Source organism: Gavialis gangeticus, unplaced genomic scaffold (assembly GCF_001723915.1).
Source record: "Gavialis gangeticus isolate Ggan-Ray unplaced genomic scaffold, GavGan_comp1, whole genome shotgun sequence".
NCBI lineage: Eukaryota > Metazoa > Chordata > Crocodylia > Gavialidae > Gavialis > Gavialis gangeticus.
This window is the reverse complement of record NW_017728998.1, coordinates 12,470,774-12,489,129: the sequence shown is the minus strand read 5'-3', so window position 1 is coordinate 12,489,129 and position 18,356 is coordinate 12,470,774. Positions and strand designations below refer to the sequence as shown.

At 41.1% G+C, this 18,356-nt stretch overlaps 1 protein-coding gene across 5 annotated transcripts in view; it reads left to right on the top strand.

Annotated features, from left to right (window-relative positions):
- The window catches only part of NUDT7 (nudix hydrolase 7), a 26,838-nt gene that overhangs the window by 746 nt on the left and 7,736 nt on the right, over positions 1-18,356 (top strand). Inside the window, exons 2-4 of one of the 5 annotated variants that reach the window (XM_019505518.1) lie at positions 192-345; positions 1,962-2,120; positions 4,472-5,401. In XM_019505518.1, the coding sequence (XP_019361063.1) occupies positions 192-345; positions 1,962-2,120; positions 4,472-4,879 (721 nt within the window). In that variant the 3' untranslated portion in view covers positions 4,880-5,401. Of the gene's footprint in view, positions 1-147; positions 346-1,961; positions 2,121-4,471; positions 5,402-18,356 lie in introns of those variants that run through there. The other 4 variants (XM_019505519.1, XM_019505522.1, XM_019505521.1 and 1 more) reach the window with 4 other exon arrangements.

The window sequence follows — 18,356 nt, the reverse complement described above, 5'->3', positions numbered from 1 at the left end:
GAGAGCGGGGGGGGGGGGCACAGTGCTTACCCGTATTTGCCTTTTTATAACGATGAGAAACTGACCGAATAGTTTATGTTCAAGAACTGTCATATTTCCAAATCCCTTTTAACAATTTTCTGTGTGTTTGGGTTTTTTTTTAAAGTGATGAGCGTTCTGTTGGTGATGGAGCTTTTTTGGTTTTTTCTTAGAAAAAGTATAAAAGATAAAGCTAAGATCAGCTTAAGAAAGTATGATGTTGGAGACAAATTCTCCCATTTGCCGCTAACTAAAGCATCTGTTCTTATGCCTCTAATGGTTAAAGATGAAAAGCTGCATGTGTTGTTCACTGTCAGATCAATGAAGGTACGTGAGCCTGAAGGTTAATAACATCTAACGTGACATGAGGATTAATTAGTTTGTGAAGGAGGAAGAAAGGAGATGAACAGCTCATAACAGTTGTATTTTTATTCTGGTATTAGCTTTTCATACAGTTCCTAACTGCTAATGAAGGTTTTTAGGGGCCCACTTTCCAAAAATGGATGCGACTAGTATGTAAATACACCAGACCTCATTGGTACATTCATATCAGCATTTGTGCCAACTGATCACTCTAGTATTTACAGAAGAAAGACCCAGTAGTATACTTAAATGGTGCTGTGATATCTAGTAGAGATTTCTGCCTTGGAAGACAAGGGATTGTGATTAGGTTTCCTGAATTTAGTAGAAAAGTTCTTCATAGTGTGATTCATGAATTTGCATTTAATGGTTACTTTTTCAATCTCTCCCTCTACTTCCAAAAAATGAGACAACAAATATATGGTAACTTATTTTCTTAATTTTTATGCCAGTTCTGTTTGTCTCTAAACCTGCTCATTTCTTACCGTAGTTATTAGGTTTACTGCTTGTACTTTTTTTTAAGTTAGTAACCTAGCTGTTTTCTGCTCATGAGAGATGCAGAAATCTCCCTGAAATGCACAATAGAAATTCTGTACTCAGAAAACTTGAAATCCTAATAATTACGTTTACACTAACTGATTGCACAGTCTGATGGAGCTTTTCTGCAAGACTGTGACTGTGTCACTGGACTTATTTTTTAAAATGTTGCTTATTCTGAGTGAGTGTCAGCTGTTGATTTTTATAGATGTTCATTGAAGAACCCCCTCTACCTTAAGCACTTAATGTGAGGGACATATGGCAAAAAATCATTGCATGTAAATTTTGAAGTTAAAAGGAAAGTACCTGTGGCAAACTGCAGAGCATTTTATAGCAATATACTATATTTTCCTGCATACAGTATACATCTTTTTCCTCCAAAATTAGGATTTGTGTATTAACCAGGAAAGCTGATTTTCTGACCTAGGATATGCCTTAATTCCTGCTTCACAGTGCAGCACCTGTTGCATTACTATTTGGGCCACTGAGGAAACCAACTGATTTAATGGCTCATTGTTCTTCCAGAGTGATGTTCCACTAATCAAGCTAACCTTTCTTAGTACAATTGTGCTGTCTGCTAGCTGCTTCTAGTTTCTCTACCTCTATGTAACAGCCTTGGAGATGCTTTAGCTCTTTTCAGAATCGTGCATCCACCCATGGAAACCAGCCTTCAGTACTAGCTAGGGTTTCAGCTTCAGTTAACCAGGAAAGAAGGGGTGAGTCTGCTGAAAATTAAGTTCTGTCCTTGCTCTATGTAGCCATAACTCTGGAAATGCTTCTGTTTTGATCTACAGAGCTCTTGTTGTTACAATTATCAGCAATTTGATCCAGCCAGATTTACAAAAATGTAGGGTGGTTATGGGGTATGAATCCATGCCATAATGGTCTAAACTAGGGATATGGGAGACCAGCAGTTGGTCCAGAGTAAGAAGGGCCGGGGTGCTGCAGGTAATTTGCAGCTGTGGCTGGGCTACTAGCACTGGCCACCTGCTCGAAAAGGTTGCTGACCTGATAGTATTTAGCAGCGATATTCCTTTAATTTCTAGTTGAGAAGATCACCAGGGGAAGTGTGCTTTCCAGGAGGTAAAAGTGAAGCAACAGATAGAGATGAAATAGCCACTGCACTCCGAGAAGCCAAGGAAGAAGTTGGACTCTGTCCAGAGCAGGTGGAAGTCATCTGTAGACTTGTACCTGGGATTGATAAAGTAAGCTGAAAATTAAATCAAAGAGTTCAAAATTTTATTGGAAAGAATCTTGTTGGAGAAACTTGCTGTTGCCTTTCACTCCCGGTCCCATTTCAGACCTGTAACAGTGAGTGCTGTTACCTTTGTTCAGGTACCCTTGGCACATCAGGCAGTAGGCATCTTCCGCACTGGAAATGTCTTTTGAGCTGTATCTCGGTGTTAGTTTATAAATTCACAAGCTTCTAGCCTCCAGCCTTATCTCACATAGGAACAGTTTCCACATACTGAGACAGGATATAAAGTGTTACTTTTTGAAAGCAGGGCTTTTTCATCTTTTTGAGTTTAGGTAGCAATTTTCGTTCAGTAATGTGGTAACATTTGTTTCTGTATTGTCGTTTGATCTGGTACTGTGAGGTTTTTATCCTGCAAGATAAGAATAAAGGTAGGATTACTTTTAGGATTACAATGGAAACATGCTTTATCTAATATTTTGAAACTTCATGCAAAGATACTGTTTGAAGCACCAAAATTCAAAGACTCTGAAAAGGATAAACCTAGCTTTTATAACTGTTGTCTTCACTATTTTCTATCCAGTCATATTATGTAGCATTATAATAATTTGAAGGATGCATTAACATCTGAATACACAGAGAACTAAACTTTTAACATTCTGTTAAAAGTATTGTCCACTTTTGCATAAAAATAATAAGTACTCAAGTGGGTGAAACCAAAGATCTATCTAGCTTTGTAACCTCTTTTGAGAATTGTTATTCATTACGCACTTTTTAAGAAGATCTATTTAGGTTGTTATATTTGTCTTATTCTCCTTTCACCATAATAATGATCCAGAGTAATTTTGTTTAATTTAGCTAGAGTCACTTCATACTTGGATTAAATGAGAACAAACTGTGGTACCTGTATTTGGAACACTGATGTTTGCTATGGAACTGTAACAACTCTTTGCTGACTAACAAATAGGGGTAGAAGCCTATCCAAAAGGAGAATTATTGTAACATCCTCTCTCTGTAAAATAATCCTTTTTAAAAACTTTTATTCCCCAATGGAAGAGAGATGCTTGCAATAAGTATCTACGTTGTTTAAAAATAAGTATCTCCAACTACAGCGGGCGGCCAGCCTGTGGCACATGTGCCATAAGAGGCTCGGGCAGCTGCTGTGTTTGGCACGGGCACTCAGGGCACCTATGCACATGCTTTGATGCTGCTCCAATGCACTGTAATTACAGTATGTTGGAGCAGACTCAATTAATCAAATCTACTGCAGCGTGGTAATTACCGTGCTCCAGCAGACTCCAGCATCTTGTGTATCAGCATTCGTGCAGGGACACTGGTATACAAGATGCTCCAAGCACTTCAGAGTGCAGCCACTCTATTGAAAGCGCCCCTCCCTTCCTCCAAAGCACACGTATAAACACCCTCGGTGAATGGAGGCATGGACACTTGTTGGAGCTTCCAGCCATATGGAATAGAGCAGGGGCAGGAATATGCTATTGCTGCAATGGCAAGTGTCAAATGTCACCACCAAGAGCAAGGTTAACCTTTCCCTGGCTCTGGAGCTACTGCCAGATTAAGGGTTTGGGATCCTTGCTTACCATATTACCAAGTGCAGCAGTTGCAGGGCCAAGGAAAAGTTAACCTGACTCTTGGCACAGTAGTGTCCTGCCCATGCTCATCAAGTATGCTATTGGGAGGCAGTGATCCGAATAGTGCTGGGGGAGGGGGCGCTTTACTTGGGTAGTCTGTTGGGCAGGCATACCACACCACTGTCCTAGTAAATTACAAAAGATGGGTTACAATCCTAGAGAGTTTGTGACAACAGGAAAACTCCCCAAAATAGACCAGGCTGATTTTTTTGTCAGGTGGCATTTCTGTTCGTTGCATTCCCTTTCAACCTAGAACCACATTTACACAGTAAATGTGCCGTGGCATTCTCAGGCATGCTGCACTACTCCCTGGGAGTGGCTTCCTACACAGGAAGCAACATGGTGCCACACTGTTGACACCACCTCCAGACTCCCTCTGTGCCCCTTTTGGCATCGTGTAGATGCAACTGTGGTTTAGGAAGCAGCTCACCCAGAGCTGCACATGCAGAAGCTAACAACTCGAACAGGTTGTTCCGTACTGCCTGCAGCTGAGAGGATACACAGGCTACAGTTCAGCAAGTGCTGAAGACATGTAAAGATACAAGTAGCCACTAACATTTGTTGTAAAATATGTGCACACTATGTTGCTGAATCAGGAACTAAAACTGCTTTACAAGTATGACTGGCTTGTAAATTATCAATAGGTTTTCAATAGGTACTTTTATTTTTTTAAACATCTTTAAAATAGTTTATTTTTACTTATTTCATACAGGTGAATGTCTTTTCTTGCTTTCAGATGGGTTCTTTGATTACACCAGTTGCAGGATTTATAGATGACTCATTCCAGGCCTGTCCTAACCCAGAGGAAGTGAGTGCTGTGTTTGTGGTGCCATTGGACTACTTTATCAATCCAGTAAAGTACACAGCTCTGCCTTATAGAGCATCAGATGGTGTTTCACATTGGATGCATTCCTTTGTGTATGATGACCCTGAGCATAATACGTCATATGAAATATGGGGACTCACTGCACACTTTGCTGTATTTCTTGCCCTTGTAATTTTTGGAGAGAGACCTACGTTTGATGTGGAGTATGATCTTGACAATTTAATTTCGTCATCTGAGGATAGTCTCTTGGCACTGTACAAGACACAACATGAGAAAAGAAAAAGCAAACTTTGAGTTGTGGGACTGGCACATGAGGGTACTATATCTCTTTGGTGGAGGAAGCAAATATTTGGCTTATTCTCTTTGTACCTAATTAGTTTTCATTTGGATTTTTTTCAAGATTTTTAATATTTTATTTTCTGGGTCAGAAATTGTCCGGTATTAATGCCTTCATTGAATTACAGACAAATAAAATACTAATGGGTTAAGGAGTCCTAATTGGACTCCCTGTTCTTTATCATTTCTGTACCCATTTTATACACATCAAAACTTATAGTATTTTTCATGGTCTTGTGGTTTAACACAGGACTGGAACGCACAAGATGCACGCCTGGCTTCTGGCTCTGTCACAGATTTCCTATATGACACTGAATAAATGTGTTTGTTATTTCTGTGTCTTGCTTCCTTTTAGTAAAAATTTAAAGTATGAATTTTGGGGGCCAGGTACCTCTTTTCATAATGGGGCTTCAATTTTGTTTAGTACCACTAGATCCTATTGTAGTACACATAATAAAAAGGTGACATTGCTTTTAATGACTTGCTTTTTGTTTTTCATTTTTATTGCTCTTGCTCAGATTGCTGTTCCTCATAAATCTGTTGCCTCAACAAATCAGTGACCTAGCAGGGACACTGGAATTCTCTCTGTACAACCTTCTTAGCATAATTCAACCATCTTCTGAAGAGACCGTCCTGCACATTGAAGGGAGGAGTTCATTCTTCAGGAACAGGCTAATATTGATCTTGACTGAATAACTAGTAAAGTTCCATATAGTGCTAAAATATATGTTGGTTCTTTATGAAGTGAGAACTAAACCAAACTCGCTAGTTAATTTCGTGTTGGCCAGCAAATAATTGTCAGATTTTTAAAGGCAGACAAGGTTCTTCGGTAAATCTGATATATTTTATTAGATCAACTCAGACAGTTGGAAAAATTCTTCTTTGGAAGCTTTCAGGTGTAAATACCCTTCATCAGGCTGAGGAAGCATCTGCAGTTGGTCTGTGCTCTTGTCCTTCAACCAACACAACTCCAACCTTATATCCCTAAAGCTGTTAAAGTCACCATTAATTTAGGATGGATTTGAATCTGCAATTCTGAAATGAAAGGATTATTAATACCCAACCAGTCAATCTCCTCTAAATTGCATTATGAGTTGAGGCCATTTAGCATGCCTCAGGATTAAGTCCTCAGTTTGCTGTTTTAGATGAAAAAGGACTGCCAGTTCTGCTATTTTTCTGATCGTCAGAGGTGATGTGGACAGCTGACCTTTTTCATATACAGCAGTGCTGAAAGCCTTGGCCTACAAAATGAGAATTGCCAAATTAACCCACAGGTTACTGGATTTAACCTTTTCTACAGTGATAGGTACTGGGGGACAGCAGCTAAAAAGAAAATCTGCAGTGCTGCTTACTGCAGTTTGACAAATCATGAGATCAAATGGGTACTTCACAAGTGAGACGTGCTCTTGACTATGCTGATCAAAGGAAGCTGCCCACAGTTTCCACTATATAGTATTATACAACAACAGAAAACCATTTTTCTTTATGATACAATTAGTAAAATCCCTTTTAGCAATGAGTAAGACTCCTTTATGAATCAGATTTGATGTTGAACCTGGATTCTGCTCCAGTTCAGTGAAATCATATTCTGTATGCCCCATTTACGAATACAGTAAAAGCTTTGTTATCTGGCGTAAGTGGGGCAAGGGGGGTGCCAGTTACTTAAAAATTACGGTTACCTGAGAGTTATACCAGCTCCAACCTGCAGCATTAGCCTGCCCTGCCCCACGCAGATCCCTTTCTCCTCCCCCTGCCCTTTCCCCCGCAGACTTTCCTGCCTGGCAAGGTGTGCATGTTCAGCCCCCCACCAAAAACATTTACTCCATCTGTCTATGCAGATATCAAGTAGAAGGGCTTCCAGCAGCTCCTGTATTGGCAGCATCACTAACTAATATAAACAACAGAAATACTTGATGCGCACACCGGATAGACTTGGCAAAAATACTCGTTGCTAAAGTGAGGATTTGTAATGGGGGATATTGGAAATTCCAGTTAATAGAGTATTCCGGTTAGTAAAATGCTGGCTAACATGGCTTTTACTGTACATGCTTACATAAAAATATTCGGGTTGTATACAATTTTTTTTTTCTGTGGGAAACCCAGTTTTGATGAGATAATTGGGGCTGCAGATATCACGGATGTAGTCACCCTTTGCTTCCTGAAATGAGTATACATTGTAATACTGATGGAGACTGCAATATCTTTATTGAAGAACATAAGATTGGAATTACGTACAGTTGTGGGAAGTAACGCCACCTTTAAGCATACAGCAAATTTATTCAGATGGAGTTTTCTCTAGTGTATTGATATTGGTAAATTCAGGTAACAAGATGTCACTCTCTACTCAGCATGCTAGCTCAGTAGATAGCGCATCTATCCATACATATCATGACACCCAACATATTGGTCTCGTCTCCATAAATTTAGGTAAACTACTATAGCATTCTCCTGGGGGAAATTTTTTTTTATAGTGTGACAATATTTAAAATAATAATAATGAAAAGATTGATCTTATGATTTCCCTAACTGGAATGAATGTCTTGTAGATGCAGTTGCCAGAGTCAAGAAAAAATCAGAGCATTTAAAGTTAAATTAAAAAAACTGTCCAAAATAAACAAAATTTTAAATTCTTTGTCTTATTATTCATGTCCTGTGCGTTTTATCCATCTGCTAATATACGCAGTGAAATAACTCATTAAAATGAGAACATTGTTAATTAAATGGAGCAAAACAATTAGACCTTCAGTTAGTAAACAAAAATCAAGAGACAAAATTATGAACTTACCATCTTTCTGTAATTCAGCAGACTTCTTTACTGTGTTTTCAACAGAATAATGTGCAAAATTGTGTAACTTCAAAATTTTGTTACTAGATTTCTTTCTTCCTATTTATTTTTTAACATAATTCTGTAGATCTCAGAGGTGAGAAAAGCCAATTAATAATAGTTTGTCGGCAGGTGCAAAGCAGTCCATTTCTAAGTTTTATGTAATGTTTGTGCTCAAAGCAGTCATGCATGTTACAATAGAAACCTAGTGAAATCAGCTGGACTTCATCCTGCTCAGAATACACAGCCATGGCCTAAGTGGGTCTGAGACCCTTTTACTGCTTCTAGTTCCAAACTTTGTCACTTCCTTTAGCATGCACAGCTCTGTTCAGTCACCCAGGTTGGCACTTACATGCCCCAAACTGGTAGTTGAGTACCAGTAATTTGTTCCTGTTTCTTAAGTCAGTGGTTCTCAACCTTTTTAGACTTAAGGCAAGCCTCACAGCACTCCTCAGAAAATGCTAGTTCTCAGTTTTCACTCATTTGTTTGAGTATAGAACAATAATAGAGCGGTTTTCCCGTTGCAACAAACTCATAAAGGCGACAACTAAGGATTTCTTTTTGAAATCTATGGATTTATCTTGTGAATCATGTTTGCAAACTTAACGGTGGTAACTAGGAGCCTACTGAAATCGAGGAGGAAGGCAGTCAATATCACAGGTTGATCATGGGGCTGGCTGCCATTTTCACAGGTTTATCGCGGCAGGGCCCCCACGCCTCTGGCCAAGGAGCCCCAGTGGCCCTGCCCTCAACTGGCTGAGAGGACTGGCTCTCGTGCAGTTCCCCCCCCCTTGCCACTGATTGGCCAAGAGAACTGTCCATCATGTGACTCTGCCCCACTGGGGAGCCAGCATTTTATTTTTATTTGTTTGTTTGTTTGTTTTAATTTTGTGACTTTCAAAGACAATGTCGAATTTCACAAAATCCCAAACTGAGTAGGACCCTAGTGATGACATTGTGTGGCACCTTGCAACCCCCTTGAAAGGATTTTAAGGCACTCCAGGGTGCATGAGCCCTGGCTGAAAATCACTGTCTTAGGTACCTTTATTTGAAAATTGGATCCTCTGAGAGAGAAACAGGTTCATTTGCTAAAGCTAAAGAAAGGTAAGGGCTTTATTCCTGCTGCTCGCTAAGCACCTTCAAAGTAATTAAGCATCTTCAAAACTTATTTGCCTTAGGAACTGAAGCTAATATTTGGGCATAATTGGGCTTACATTTGTGCACATCAGTAGCTGATAGCACAAGACTCTTGGATTCAGTTATGCAGAAGTGTTTGCATAATAGGAACCTAACGTTTAGGAGCCTAAACCCTGGAGAAGACTGAAATATAAGACACCCTGTCTTCATCGTTTCTTGTTGGCCAAGTCTAGGCAGCTTGCAGATCAGCAGGGTCATTATTTTGGATCCCATTCTAAGGTGTACAGGGAGCCCAGGGACCTAGTATGGTCCTGGATCCTACTCTCAAGCATCAAAAAAGATAAGCATAGCAGTTCTCAGCATGAGGGTGCCTTTGTCTCCTTTTGGATCTTGCCATAAGTGACTGGTTGAAGATCACGTAACAATCACATCAGAAAGAAGCTATAATCAGGACCCAGCACTATCTTCTTTTTGCACATTTATGGCTGAATGTTGTAGAGAGACATTTATATTCTGTTCCTCTCCTTTTCTGAATCCTACGTTTTGAATTTTTTTCTACACACGTATGTATTCAGATCTTTATTTTGAATATGGTATGTTGAATTCCAGTCTGACGAGATATTTCATATACATACCCTCACCCTCAAATTTTGTTTGGTTTGAAAATACTTGCATCTATTTTGGAATCTATTCTTTCAACAGCCTTATGGCTGTATAATTAAAGCCAGTATGACAATAAAACACATGGAAAAAATATCCTGGAGTAGGAAAATTACTGAAAAGATGTAAAATTTGAAGCAACAGTGAATAATTCAATGTTTAACATGTTGTTAGAATCATTCTTGTAAATATGCAGTAATTCATCATGGAATATTTCTGCTATTCTTCAGTGTACAAATCTTCAGGCTTTGGCAGATGGTTTTACCAATGTTAAAAATGTCCACCTTGAAAAAACAACTTCTTTGGGGAGATGGTAAATGTACTAACATTTATTTTTTAAAGTAAAGATGCATGTTCCTATTTCTGTACAGTTCTTAAATATTTGGAATATCATTGTAGAACATAAATTACATTTAATGAAGTTCAATCAAGCTGCTTTAAAGTAACACTTCAATCATCTATTCCCAGCTAAAATTTAAGCAGGAATATAGGAAAAAGAAAGATACAGCATTAGATGAGACCCTAAATGTTCAGCTGTGGACTTTATTTATATTCATTCTAAAACCTGAGAGTGATATCAACAAAAAGTAGGTGCAAAAATTTTAGTTCACAGGGAGGAATGTATTTGAGTGCTTACAAATTCAATAGGATTTAGCTGTAGGTAATTACTCTCCTGCTTAAAAAAGAATTACCATAGTAATTCATAAGAACATACAAAAAGCCTTTTCCATTTAAAATATTTTTAATTATGTAGAAAAGAGTTAACGAGGACAAAAAAAAAAGCCCTTAAAAACACAAAAGAGACTGGAGAGCATGATCCTATGCTTTTGTTTTGGTTTGTTTTTTTAACAATGAAGATAGCATTAATATGCTGTCTGCTGTAGCTCACTATACCACACATTTTCCCAGCATACTCCAAAAACAAATCAGGACCAGGTCAGTATTTCCATTCTGGGAGCATCAGATTTATCTATTATTAGCATCTTATTTAATGCCCCAAGATTCTTTTATTGTGCAACTTTTTTTTATATGTTTTCCTATGAAGACCAGCACCTCGCTCTGTGAGATCACATCTCCAGTATGCACTTCTGTTTTAATCTGGCCAGAGGGTGAAGTACACAACCTCTTTGAAAACTAATGCAAAGCCTGTTTGCTGAATCAAGTCTGCTCGTGTAGCAGGAGCAATTGCATTGGAGATAGGACAAAAGGCAAAGTCCATCATATACCTTGGAAGAGATGTATGTAAATGTTCTGCTTTACACCATATTGCTCCATACAGTTCTCTTCCCCAAACTTTTCTATAAATACACTTCTGTCTTTGAGTCTGAATTTTTCAAGCAAGTTATGCAGCTATTTACTACGTTGCTTTATCTTATTGTTTCCCATTCTCTCTACCTCTCTGCTCGTTGTTTGTGGTCTGATTTCTTAATTCTAACTGAGCAAAATACTTTGTTATGAATTTGCTAAAAGGTCCCTCTTTGTTTAATATTGTCTTTCACAGTGAAAAAGAAATGCAGGGAGTCTCCAAACCAGTTGTATTCAGAAACAATCCATTTTCATACCTTCATATTGGTTGATACAAATGTATTACATACAGTAACAGCCTAAGGCCCCATATGAGATCAGGGATCAACTAAGGTAGGCAGGAAACAAAACATGCTACACAGAACCAAAGATTTTACAATCTAAAGAAACAAGGCAGACAACGGGTGAGAGAAAGGATGCACGGTTGGCTCTAATGCACAGTATCTGTACAAATTTAAATTCCATAGTTAAAGCATTAAGTTACTGTATGGTGCTCTGATACTACCCTGTTTGTTTTATGTTGTCCTCAAATGAACAGCTGTGGGAGAGTCGAGTAGTGTTAATAGCCTCGGTCATGTCAAATAAATACACTAGTTGTCTGTTACTTAGTGCTTTGGAGTTTGGGAAGACCATCAATATAGCTGTGCAATATTTATAAAGAGTAATTACATTGTTGGAATGTGCTGAAGGGAATGGTTTTACATTGGCAAGGCAATATAATCAATGTCCTAAATAGATGTTTCTCATCCCTGCATTCTCTAATCCCATAGGTTAGCCATTCAAGGCCCTTCATTTGACCTCTTTTCTGACGTCTAGTTTAGATGATTGGATGCACTGTATTTTGACCAGCTCTTGACCACTTTGTTCTATAGCTACTGCAGTATATGGCATCCAGGACAACTGCTCAGTGACATGTATGTATTTGTGTCTCACTACCAGAGTACATGCTGGTTTCCCTTAATCAGTTGAGGGTGAAACGGAGAACTCCCTGCAGCAAATAAATCCAAAGCCCAGTACCTTAGGAGAAAATTAAGCCAGAGTGAGAGGACATTGTCTGGCTCATGGGAATGTGTTGCTACTCTGAATTCATTGGAGTAAGTGGGAACACTCGTGTAAGAAAGTTCTGCCTGTGGGTGAACATAGTGGTGGAAACTTTGCTACTAGCTACAGAATTGTGGCCGGCTAAAGCCAGAGACTTGACAATGATGAATGACTTGCTGCCTTGCTTTAATAAAATTTGAACTATTCTAAAATCAGCATAACTCCATAGCCTCCAATAGAGCTATGCCAAGTGATGCCACCAAAGGATCTGCCTTTTTATGCATACAAACTGTAACTAATGATCCATTTTGTTTCAGCTCTGTAGTTCATTGCCTTTTACATTTCTCATTCTCTGTTTAGGCAATCTGTGCCATGGACAGTTCTGCTTAGTAACTTGGGACTGCCAAACTTTTTGTTTAAAGTATTTTAAAAGAGTGTACTTTTCTTAATAGCGTTAATCTAAGAGCAGTGAGTATAAGTCTTTGTATTATACTGATTCCTTAGAAATTTCTTTCCAGGAAATTGAACTTTGCATAAAAGGAGGAACATTACAGTTAGCCACTGCCAGAGTTCGTCTCTAAAAATGGCAGTTGTACAAAATTCATTAATTGTGCCTTTCAGCTGCTAGCACTCAAATTAGAAATGCAGTAAATGATGAATTAATACCCATCTGTAACCCAAGAACTTGCCAATGGTTGTGAAACTGGAATATGGAGAACAGACAGGGTCGACAGAATACCCCTACATAGAAAGGAAACCATTTCCTTGATGAGACGCATGACCAAAAGAGGTGTTGGAAAGGGCAGATCTTGTTCCAGGGACATCAAAGACTTTGAGTGCAAAAAACATTGTGAAAAAGGATTTGAGGAGCCTGCCCTTCCACTAGGGCTGCCTACAGCGGTTCTTTCCTACCAGTAAGACTCTCTCCAAAATGCTTAACAGTAGGAAAATAGCACAGGAGCTGGAGCATACATGTGTTCCTGGCTGGAGAGAGACATACCTCGCCCTCAGGAGAGCCTATTACTTGACAGTCTGTCCTCTCCCCTGCTTGGGAAGGGGGCAGGCTATAAATAAGCAGCCCCCCAGGTTTAAAATCACAGGGTGATTTAAAGGAGGAGACATAGGGAAATAAGGCCAGGGAAAGCTGCTCCTACTCTGGTTACTGGCTCCTTAGCTTCTAAATCACCATGGCACATGCAGTATTTAAAGCCCAGGGGCCAGGAACCAAGCTTGGGGACAGCCTCCCCAAGCCCAACTTCCAGGCCCCAGGGCTTTGCAATCCCCAGCCCCACTGACCAGCTGGGTGGCAGGTGTAGAAATGGGAAGTTGGCAGAGGCCAAAAAATCACCTGCCTTTTCCCCAAACCAGGCAGTCTGCTGTTTGGGGAAGAGTCAGTGAATAGCTGTTGCTGCTCCCCTCCCCTCCTGGACCAAACTGGAGCAACGTATCACAAGAGAGAGATTTTAGGTTAGAATAGGCATTCTCTCCCGTGCCACCCCCACCTTCCCCTCCCCCCTCCGACACTTTTCAGTGAAAACTTGTATACTTATAATTTCTACCAGGAGATCTGTGTACCTAGTGGCCTAGGGTGCACCAGGTAGGAGTTGTCCAAGTTACCTTTATCTGTGGGTGCAGGTAGTGTAGGAATCTGGCCTTATGCACTTATATGTTCTAAATTAGGAATAGGGGGTGTTTCAACGGTGAGAGGAAATTTCTATCATCTGAAAAAGAGGCAACTTCTTAATAGCAAGATTTATGTTTCTCAGTTATGCGGCTATCTTATCTTCCTTCTGTAATGACAAAGAGTGGTAAAAATGTATTTTCAGCTTGAAGCTGTCTGCAATACAAATGGCAAAGTTACAAGAAATTCAGAATAATTGTTTTAGTTGATCAAGGTCACTTGTTTCAGACTTTGACCTAAGTGCTAATCCTGATCATGCTGTGTAACCTACTGCATGTCACTTTTCTCTTGAGCCTGTTTCTTTGCCTTGCCTTGTCTTAGCTATTTAGAACATAAGGTCTTCAGAACAGGGATTGTCCTCAGAAGTTTGGAAATGAACCAAATTTTAAAAATAGCAGTATCCATAGGGGCCCCCCAAAGTGCAGAGCCTGGGGCAGTTGCCCGGATTCGCCTTCCCACTGGGACAGCCCTGATTACTGTGTGTGTATTTGTGGATCCATATTGGCTAGGGACAGGCATTACACATAAACCTATTTAACTGATCAGAAACTGGTTTAAACCTGTAACAGAACAGATGTTCAGTGCACATAAACCAGTTTGAAAATGGCTGAAACCAGTTTGAGATAAACCTGGTTGAATGTAGTATCAGACTTAAATGATTTGGGTCAAACCGGTTTATGTAATGTCTGTCCCAGACCCCTTGCTGGTTTAAGGTAAAACAGAAACCCCCAACATCCCGGTATGCTCTCTGGGCTGGGCAGGGCTTGCTGCTCCCCAGCAGGGCTGGCCCCTCCCCTTTGCCCCCTGGCTGGAGCTCTGGCAGAGACTACAGGTTGCTTCCCCCCTTTCTCCGCCCCCCACCCACACGTTACTCCCCCAAGTTGCTCCCTCCCTGCTCTCCCCCTACCCCCACCACTCCCTGCTAAGCAGGAATTCCCCCCTTCCTTCTGCTTTGCTGAGAGGTGTCTGTATTAGCTAGCAGACCAAATACTGGCTATGGTCTGTGCTGTGGCAGACGGGACAAAGGCAGAATCAACAGGTATCTGGTAATGTCCCTCTGTTGTTTTCTTAATGGGGTGATAAACACTGAGTTAGAGGTGATAAGCACTGTGTTATCATTTCCCTGCTGGGCTGTTCAGGAGTGGGGGAACCCCTCCCCGCTCAGCTCAGCATTGTAGAAGTGAAGGGAGGGCTGCTCTAGTGCCCCCTGGCTTCTAGCCTGAGCCACTGCAGGCATGTGCCTGCATGTCTGGGACGTTTGTGCAGTTACAAACTGTTTTAGCCTAGCCAGGTTAGACTAACCTGCAAAGATTGAATCAATTGAGGCTCAGGCTTTTTGAATGCCTGTCCCTAGCCTTACAATGTGTGCTTATAGCCCTTTAGGAAGCAAACCAAAGAAAGAAGGTCTCCTCCCACAGGAGCTGTAGGGGAGTATAAAACAGAGCATGACAGTTTCCGTACAGGTACAGTTTAGGCTTCTTTCTCTCATTTTTTCCTTTATTCCACTGTCCTAAGCTGGGCTGCCTGTGCAGTCCCGCAGTCATATGACTCAAAGGCGCGAAATCTCCATCATTGGAAGTTTTTTGTCTGAAAGTATTAAGACCTGGGTAATAATGCTTTGAACAGGGGGTTGAGCTACGTGACCTCTTAAAATGCATCCCAGCCCTGGTTTTCTATGATTCTATGAATGTAAATTTGCTAAGAATAAATAGCTCTGCTTAAACTACAGGGAAAAGGCAGTTTGGTGATAAATGCTTTGAATGTGTTGTAATTTAGCTCTGAGCCATAAATTCATCATGAAAATGAAAAATAGTGTGGCATGACACACGCAACATTTGGGGCCCTCTTAAATATTTCAGTGCTGAAGAGGGAAGCTGTCTGCTGTCAGACAGCATCTGAGTCGCACGTTACATATCCAAACTGATTGCTCAAAAATGAAAGCTCCATCTCATTTTGCCAGAGGTTGACATGATTGTTATGTGGAAGAAACAAAGAATTGAAGAATAAGAGTAAAATAAGGGGCAAGAAAGGGAATACTATGGATGTAAGCTAGTGGTTCTCAAGTTTTTAGACCCAAGGCACCCCTTAAATCTCAAGGCACATCTTGTAGAATTCCAGCTTAGCTTTCACCTGTTTTTTGACTACAGAAAATAGTAGAGCATTTCTTCTGTTGCAAACAGCACAGAAAAACCATGACAGGTAAGAATCTCTGGGTTTATCTTGTGAGTTATGTTTGCACACCTAAAAGTGCTAACATGGTATGGCACCCTGTAACAACCTTGAAAGGATCTTAAGGCAACCCAGGGTGCAACGGCACTCCAGTTGAGAATTGCTGATGAACAAATGATACCAATAAGAAAGGGGAAAAGAGGAATCAGCATCCACTGATGTATAGTAGCTGTTTTCAATGTTCTCTCCAGTCTGCCACAAATGGAAGATAACCACAGTAACTGAGTAGTTTCAGGGATAATCTTCCCTAATTTAGCTGCCAGTTACGTGAGAGAGAGCAGACACACAGCAAGCATGGCATGGAAGTGCTTTCTCTCCCCCATCCCCCATTCATATCCAAATTCCATTTTCAGGATCTATATACTCGATCTCCCTCTCATTTATGTAATGTTTAATATTTAATTTTTAATATTTAATTTTATTTAATTTAATGTTTTATTGAATGTCTAATATTAACATTTTGTCTTCAGCTCATAAAAGTAAGAAGTTATGGGCACATAAATAGTTTATCAGGGGCTCAGATAGCATGTGAACTTGCAACATGTCAGTTGTTGCAAGATGATTGCCTTTCTGCCTGCTCTTACCCCATGCTCAATGCAAAGAAAAGAGGCTGAGCTGCCTCACATCCATCACCCATCAAGAGTATGCATGTGGGGAGTTAACGCAGGTTGCATCTACATGTGCCATTAGAGGGCAGCAATAGGCTATGGAGTTTATTGCTTATTGCTCTGCAGTTTATTGCTCACAGGAAGCTCCCAGGCATGCATCTGTATGTGCACCTGGACTGCAGCACGCTGAGCTTGGTTGCAGCAACCCTGGCCGGCGGGTGGTCCAGGGGTCAGCGCGCCAGCCCAGGGCTGCTCCAGCCAGGCTCAACTGCTGCAGAGGGGCTGGCTGGGGCATGAGGCATCCCCTGCAGGGAAGTACCCTCATGCCCCAGCCAGCCAGTCAGAGTCTACCTGTGTGCTGCTGTGCATAAAAAAACCCTCTTCAGCAAGGGTTTTGCAGTCAGGCCACAGCTGGAGCAGTCAGGCTGCAGCTGGAGTACTGCATCCAGTTCTGGGCACCGCACTTCAAGAGGGATGAGGACAACATGGAGAGGGTCCAGAGGAGGCCACTCACGTGATCAGGGGGCAGCAGGGCAGGCCCTACGAGGAGAGGCTACGGGACCTGAACCTGTTCAGCCTCCAAAAGTGAAGGCTGAAGGGGGATCTAGTGGCCTGTTACAAACTAGTCAGAGGGGACCAGCAGGCATTGGGGGAGTCCCTGTTCCCCCAAGCACTGCCAGGAGTGACTAGAAATAACGGTCACAAGCTGGCAGACTAGATATCAGGAGGCACGACTTCACTGTCAGGGCGGCTAGGATCTGGAACCAACTTCCAAGTGAAGTGGTGCTGGCTCCTACCCTGGGGATCTTTAAGACAAGGCTAGACGATCACCTTGCTGGCATCTTTTGACCCCAGTACTCTTCCCTGCCATGGCAGGGGGTCAGACTTGATGATCTGCTCAGGTCCCTTCCGACCCTACTACTATGAAACTATGAAACGTAGTATTTGTATTTTATTTGTATTGACAAGTACTACCCTGCTGCAGAGTTTATTAGTTTTATGCACTCTACTAGGGGCACACATGTAGACACTGAGACATTTACTGCACAGTTAATTAGTCAACTGCACAGTAAACATCCCAGTAGATGCACCCACAGAGTAGCTAACACTGTCAGCTCATACTCTGCCTTATCACAGGGCACCCTGTTCATGTGTCCATGCCCTGAGGAAAGCAATTGGCAGGGGAAGAGTTCTGCAAATAGAGCCACCAGGCGACACATGCAGCTGTGCACACATTTTGTACTGCATTTATTTTGTATTTGGCAAAATCCTACAGCCAGATCTTTTGTAAACATTAAATATTTGATTTACCTATTAAATATTAAGGTTCTTTTGCTTGTTAAATGGGATAGATGGCTGGTTCCAGCTTTCATACAGTGGGTCTCCATAAGATTTCTGAAATTGTTACACTCGGTAATGAAGCTAGTACACAAAGATGCTATAGTTGTAGTAAGGTGTTGTAGGTCAGATGTGCAACTTGTGATTATCAGTGCAGCTCTATTGAAGCTGGGGACTCTTCCCCTGTACCTTATTGCTTATCAAAAAAAGCTGCCCAGCACCAAAGACAAGAGATTGTAACATCTTTCATCCCCCCCGCTCCTGCCCCAAAATCACAAATAAACTCTGATATTTTCTCAGCTGTGGGGTTGGCTGGAATTGCCTTCCTTGTGCATCCACATTTTACTTTGGCACACACATGAAGACCAAAGAACAGGTATTTCCCTACAAAACCCATGGTTCATAGATTCATAGATTCATAGATTCATAGATTCATAGATTAAGGGTCGGAAGGGACCTAGTAGATCTTCTAGCCCGACCCCCCGCCAGGGCGGGAGAACAACAAAAACCCCAAAAAGAGAAATGGGACTCAAACGAGTCCAGCTAGGTGGGCATCCAGCCTCTTCTTAAAGACCCCCAGGGTAGGGGCCAGCACCACTTCCCTTGGAAGTT